The sequence below is a fragment of the Serinus canaria genome, chromosome 3 (assembly GCF_022539315.1).
Source record: "Serinus canaria isolate serCan28SL12 chromosome 3, serCan2020, whole genome shotgun sequence".
In the NCBI taxonomy this organism is placed as follows: Eukaryota; Metazoa; Chordata; class Aves; order Passeriformes; family Fringillidae; genus Serinus; species Serinus canaria.
The window spans coordinates 41,017,546-41,023,743 of record NC_066316.1 but is presented as its reverse complement, the minus strand read 5'-3'; the positions used below and the strand labels follow the sequence as shown (position 1 = coordinate 41,023,743).

General features: G+C 44.2%; 1 protein-coding gene across 3 annotated transcripts; it reads right to left on the bottom strand.

The window, feature by feature from the left end:
- Nucleotides 1–800: 800 nt before the first annotated feature.
- On the bottom strand, nucleotides 801–3,691 carry C3H6orf120 (chromosome 3 C6orf120 homolog). Of its 3 annotated transcripts, none has more exons than XM_030236584.2 (2): nucleotides 3,444–3,691; nucleotides 801–1,760 (listed from the first exon to the last, which is right to left on the bottom strand). In XM_030236584.2, the coding sequence occupies exon 2, from the start codon at nucleotides 1,715–1,717 to the stop codon at nucleotides 1,160–1,162; it is 558 nt and encodes a 185-aa protein (XP_030092444.1). In that variant the 5' UTR covers nucleotides 1,718–1,760; nucleotides 3,444–3,691; the 3' UTR covers nucleotides 801–1,159. The 3 variants fall into 3 exon arrangements, with proteins under 3 accessions (XP_030092444.1, XP_050828055.1, XP_018772585.1); XM_050972098.1 differs by lacking the exon at nucleotides 3,444–3,691 and adding an exon at nucleotides 2,920–3,409 and having other exon boundaries at nucleotides 801–1,754; XM_018917040.3 differs by lacking the exon at nucleotides 3,444–3,691 and adding an exon at nucleotides 2,841–3,402.
- Nucleotides 3,692–6,198: the final 2,507 nt, after the last annotated feature.

Below are 6,198 nucleotides of genomic sequence, written 5' to 3'. Positions count from 1 at the left end.
TTTTTTGTGATACAAGTCACTACTGTCTTGTCAGGTGTTGAGAGAGGCAAGCCAAATTACCACTCAAAAAAGAGAAGTTTTCAATAATGAAATTTAAATTACACATGCATTTGTATAAAATTATAGCAACGTACTTGTTTATTTCAGTGCACTTATCAGTAAGCCCTGTGAAAAGAAAATTACAGAGCAATTTAATGTACTTTATTTGCATAGCAACTGGTTATTCTGAAATACTCAACCAAAGCAAAAAGTATTCCTGGTAAAAGTAACTTCTAAGGAAGAGTAGGCAGGAGATAACCTTCTTACAATATACTGCAAATCCCTTTCAGCAGAAATCTGTGCAAGCTAATGACTTATTCATAAATATGTGCTTGGAAAAAAAATCACAAAAAGCTATCAAGGGAAGTGTAAGAAAGCACCTCTCAAGTTTGAGATACCTATAGGCTGTGTTGTTTTTAATGAGACGAAAATGTCATATTGACAAGTAACAACAGCTGAAGGCTCCCTCTCCCTGCAGTAACGGCAAAGAAGCAACATGCACTTGATTCAGGTCATGGACTTGTAGTGGTGGTGAGTGACTGGACCAACCTCTGTTTGACAGATGGCTGATGTGATGTAGAGCACATGCAGTCAAAATACAGACCATCTATTCCCTTTGGTGATTGTTTTCTCCTTCCTTCACCCTAAGCTCCGCAGCTTCATGAATACACTCAAACATGCTGCAGATCAGTTTTACTGGAGATGCTTGCTCAGAAAAGAAGCAGGTTTTATTTTTAAATATGCTCTAAATTGAGAGGGGGGCTGAAGTACAGTAGTTTATTCATTTTTTTTATAAAAACAATAGAAAATACTGAATTGGAATTGATTTTCCTAAGCACCTATTTTATAAGTGAATTTAACAAGATCCCAACTATACATTCATTTTTAAGCCCTGATCTCTGAAGAGCACTGCAAACACTGTCCTGGCTGCTCATTTTACATACTGGGGAGGATTTACAATATAAAATTAAATATGGCTTTTTCTCCCCACTTCCTTTCTGGTTTTGGAAATGTAACCCGAATATCTCTTCAGGAAACATAGTGAGTATTAGGTATTACAGCATGTCATTCATACCAATTTAACAGGATGAAGTGTGACTTAAGTCCAGTGTGTATCAATTTAAAAAAGGATTTCAAGTATTAATTTCAAGATTCCAATAAGTATAGTCCAGAAAACAGACTCCTCATCCTGAGATTCATCTTCTGTAGACTGTGAGTATTTCTGGTTTGCCTCCATCTCCTCAGGGTTGTAAGAAGCCTCACCAAACGGGTACTGTACAACTGTTCGATCATAGTACACTTTCATTTCAAACTCGCTCTCCAGGTGAGAGGGGTGGCCGTAAATCCCTATTCCTACAGGGCGGCGGAAGTGTGCGGGCACGTGGACGATGTCCTGGCCACAAGTCACAGACTGTAACTCGTACTCGTCAAAGCTGGGGTGCAGTGTCACATCAGACACGTACAAGTCTGCGTCACCTTTTAAACTCCGCATCTGAAGAACAATCTTTCCCTCGTGATTTAGTCTCAAATAGCTGTAGTTTCCTGCTCCAATCTGACCTTGGACAACGTGAAGAAGAATCCATTCCTCTGGTACGTCCTCTTCCTCAAAGGCATTCACCACAAATAGTACTTGAGCTGTCACAAATACTGTCAGGATTCTTCTCCAGTGTGTTGCCATGATCTTCAGTTGTATTTGGATTCTTCCTGTGTCCGTGTGTTACCTTATGAATTTAAAGCAAAATTCAGATTTTAGTATATTCCCTTCTTGGAAGTAATCTATTTTTTAATTTGGTAATTTTTATAAATCGTCTCTAGTCCATACATATTTAACTTCAGTTGTGTTCATTAACTTGTATCTTTTAATAGTCACAGAAACCACTTCTGAGATTCAGAACTTTGTCAGAATAAAATGGCTTACATTTTCAAAAGTTAAACAGAAATTAATCAAACCAGTATTCTTTCAACAGAACTGACATAGAGACTTAAGTTTCATTCTTCCTGCATGCATGCCAAACTTGACAGATAGCCAGGGGGGATGAAACCCAATAATGCTATTAGCTTCACTTTAAAAAACCAAAAAAACAATTAAGGAGAGGAAGGCTTTTGCTTGAAGAGGCTTAACTTTATATGAGGTGCTTAAAGCATCCTGTTTGTTCTCCCATCCTCATCCTCTCAACTTCAAAAGACAGTAAAGGTGCAAATCTGGATGTGGACTTGAAGCAGTAGGCATTCCAGCTTGCATTGCGATGGAGTTAGAAATAAAAACAAATTATCTAATGAGGTAATACATTAATTCATGATCCTGATGTATGGCTTGTTTCTATGACCAAATTGAGCACATTTTCCCTGAAAAAAATGCATTTACTTTCAAGAAGGTTTTGTTACAGTACAAACGCTCAGCTCTTTACAGCACTTGGGTACAGAAGATAAAGCTGAGGGTACCGGGACAAGGAGAAGATGGAAAGGACTGCTGCAAGATCAAGGCTATTACAGCCTATTCCCTCCTCGCTGCACACTCCCAGTCGAGCAGCCTGAGCATGCCTGCCACACTCCAGCCCTCTGAACAGCTGCACTAAGTCTCTGTGTGCAAAGCAGCAACTTCCAAACCTTGCTGAAGGCTTCCAGAGCATACAGCTGACTGAATTTGACATGCAAATCACAGGAGCCACAAGCCTGAACAACTTATGTTTAAGAGGAAGATTCTCATCCCCTAATTCTTCCATAAGGACTAGTTATCTGAAACCAGAAAGCTGCCTGTAACTCGTTTTGTACCCTGCTAGCATCAAAACAAACTGCATTACCTTCACTGGGATGACACTTAAATGTTAGAAGTTCTACAACTGAACGGATCCAGGGCAGAAAAAAATTAGAAAAAAAAATGCCCAACTGTTTCCGTAGTTTGACGTTTTCTGTCTTAGAGGCCTCTCTACTGAAAGATCACAATTCTGCAAAGACTGCATAAAAGAACGAGGTGCAGCATGTGCTGAACCTGCCAGACTGACAGAACTCCCTCAACAACCACAGGAAAAAACCAGTCTTTGTCTCGACCGTAGTGGGGAGCTGACTCTGTCACTTGTCCATCGAAGTAGTGATGAAAAAGCCGCGCGGAGCCACAAGAGGAGCTCCACATCTGACCACAAAATAATTAAAGTTATCTAGGAAAAAACGAAAGCGTCGTGGCGCTGGCACAGCGCTCGGGAGGAGAAGCGATTCCAAGAGACCTTGGACAGAGTCACGAACGAGGAGCTCTGCCCGCCCCAGTTCGCCCCCGCCTCCCCGCGGGCGGGCCCCCCGCCGGGGGCGGCGGCGGCTCCGGGGGAAGCGGGCGGCTCCTCGCCGCTCCCGCCGGCTGGCCGCGTCGGGCCGGCGTCGCCCCGCCGGCCGGGGGCTGGGGCTCGGCTCACCTCCGACCTGCCGCGGGGCTCCGGCTCCGGCAAGGCCGCAGCCACGGCGAGGAAGAGCAGCGGGGACTCGCGGACGTGCGGCAGCGCAGCGCGGCCGGGGCGCCGCGGGAAAGCCCCTCCCCGGGGCGGGCCCCGGAGCAGCGCGGAGGCCGAGAGGAGGCCGGCGCCGAGGAGCCGGCGCGTGGGGCGGAACGCCTCTCCCCCTGCGCGCCCCGGGAGCCGCTCGGTGCGCCCGACAGAGCCCGGCCCGCGGAGGGAGGGGCTGGGGGCGGGTGGAGGCGATGCACCGCCCCTGAGCGCCGTGTCATTGCCGGGCGCTCCCGCCCCGCCCCGGGCACGGCCGCGCCCCCGATATCGCGAGAGCGGGGCGGGCGGGCTGAGGGGAGGGCCTGGGGGAGGGCCTGGGGGAGGGCCTGGGGGAGGGCGGGACGGGAAGGGCTTGGTACGCCCAGATCGTAGAAAGCGCTTTTCATCACGAACCCCTGAAATTAGAGGCGGCGTCCTTAGCTTCGCTGAGATTGGGTGTAAGATGTTTGTTGGAGGATAGGTGTGCCTCCGTGCGTCATTGACAGTTTATTTGGCTGTCGGCATAAACCTGACCTAAGATCACAGAACAGAAAAGCAGTATGACAGAGAGAAAATAAACCCAACACCGTTTTTGAATACCCATTGATTTGAAAAATTACCTTGACTTGGCTGAGCTGCTTAAAATCATAAGCAAGAGTGAAAGTTTAAAAGTGAAACAAAAATCTACATGGAGTGCCTTGTGTACTGAGAGATTCAAGAGAGCCTGTGTATGTACCCCAAGGGCCCTGTGCTAACTGAGCTAATGGTCTATCTTCAAAGCCCTCTAATTTCATCAACCCATGTAACTTGTTATATCGTTACTAGCTCAAACAGACTGGCTGCATAAGACTGCCAAATGCAGATTCTGATAAATTTTGCCTTTTTTGAAATCAGTTTTGTTTGTATTAGGACTTTTATTCTGCTTAAAACATTAAAATATTATAGTTGCTAGACCTCATTTTTAAAGGTCTTCTTATGATTGAGTATTGAGACTACTACAAATATACTGTTGGACACAAAAGCATGATATAAGGAACTGTTATTTCCAGCAGTCTTTCATCTTCCTCACAGATGTCAATTTCACTGGAAGTGCTGGCATGAGTCCAGAGAAGGGCGGTGGAGCTGGTGAAGGGTCTGGAACACTTGTCCTATAGGGAGCAGTTGGGAGAGCTGGGGTTGTTTATCCTGGAGAAGAAGAGGCTCAGGGGAGACCTTATCACTCTCTACAACTAGGTGGAAGCCAGTCTGGAGTATTTTCTCCAAGCCAACAAACGGCCAGACTAGAGGCAGTGGCCTCAAGGTTTGCCATGAGAGATATAGGTTGTACACCAGGAAAAATTCTTCACAGAAAGGGTGATTAGACACTGGAATGGGCTGCCTAGGGAGGTGCTGGAGTTACTTGTCCCTTGTATGTGTGTATATATATAGTATATACTGTATCATGAAAGGCTGGATATGGCACTTACTGCCATGGTCTAGTTGACATGGTGCTGTTTGGTCATAGATTGGACTCAGTAATTTCAGAAGTCTTTTCCAAGGTAATTGGCTCTGTGATTCTGTGATTTGAGAAAGGTCAGTACCCAGGGTGTGGGAATATGTGGAGCCAAGGTCTTTTAGCATTGTGTTGCATAGTAGAAACAGGAGTTTCTATGCAATAATATATTAATAAAAATAAAAAATAATAGTCAGAGGTGTTCCATGGGGGTGTGGTGAGGTATAAAATTCCTTCTGCACATTTACATGTCAATAATGATCAGTCAAGAAATCAGTCCAAGATGTCTGATACTTCTTTGGATTGCTACTAGTTGTTATGGATAGTAGATTGTTGACAGTATCCTAGGTACAAACACTGAAAGGTGAAAATAAAGTCAGGAAAAAATTGTTAAAAAGAGTACTTAACTGCCTAGAACCAGTTACAGAGACACAACTTGTTTCAGAACAAGTTCTTTAAGATTCCCAGGCATTGTTTGCATGTCAGAACAGCACCCTTTTTGCTGTGTCAGCATTTATTTTTCTTTCTCAATGACTAAACTGTCATAAACACATTCATCACTTTATTTCTCATGAAAATTGTCACCATCATATTAAGAATAAAATTTTCTCTAATATTCCCAGCCATGAGTCACAGTTCAGAAAAACAGTGTCACGTGCAATGCACTGAGTTGCCTCTGTGCAGGTGGTTCTCAATATAGCGGCTTTATCCAAATTCACATGCACACAGTAAAGGGAATTAGGGCTGGTACTTTCTCCAGGCAAAACTAGCAAGCACAGGGGGACTAAGTTGTCAGTGATAATATATCTGATGCTTATATAGGGCAAAAATGCTTGTAGTGCTGATTACAGACAGACACAATTAAGACATCCCTATAGAAAGTATCTGTTTGAAAAGAAGCTGAGGTTGATATTGACTGATCTTCATCAAAACGGTTTAAGTTGTTGCAGATCAAAAACTTGGTTATAAAATCATAAGATTGAAAGGGACTTCTGGACTCCTCTTGTCCACCTTCCTGTTCAAAACAGTTCTAATTAAATTGGGTTCCTCAGGGTCATGTCCATTTGACTCCTGGACAACACCAGATATAGAGATCCACAACCTCTCTTCAGAAACCTTTTCTGATATTCAACCACTGTCATGATATTTTAAAAAATTAGATACTGATTTGGTATGACCCTAATTGGGTTTCCCCAA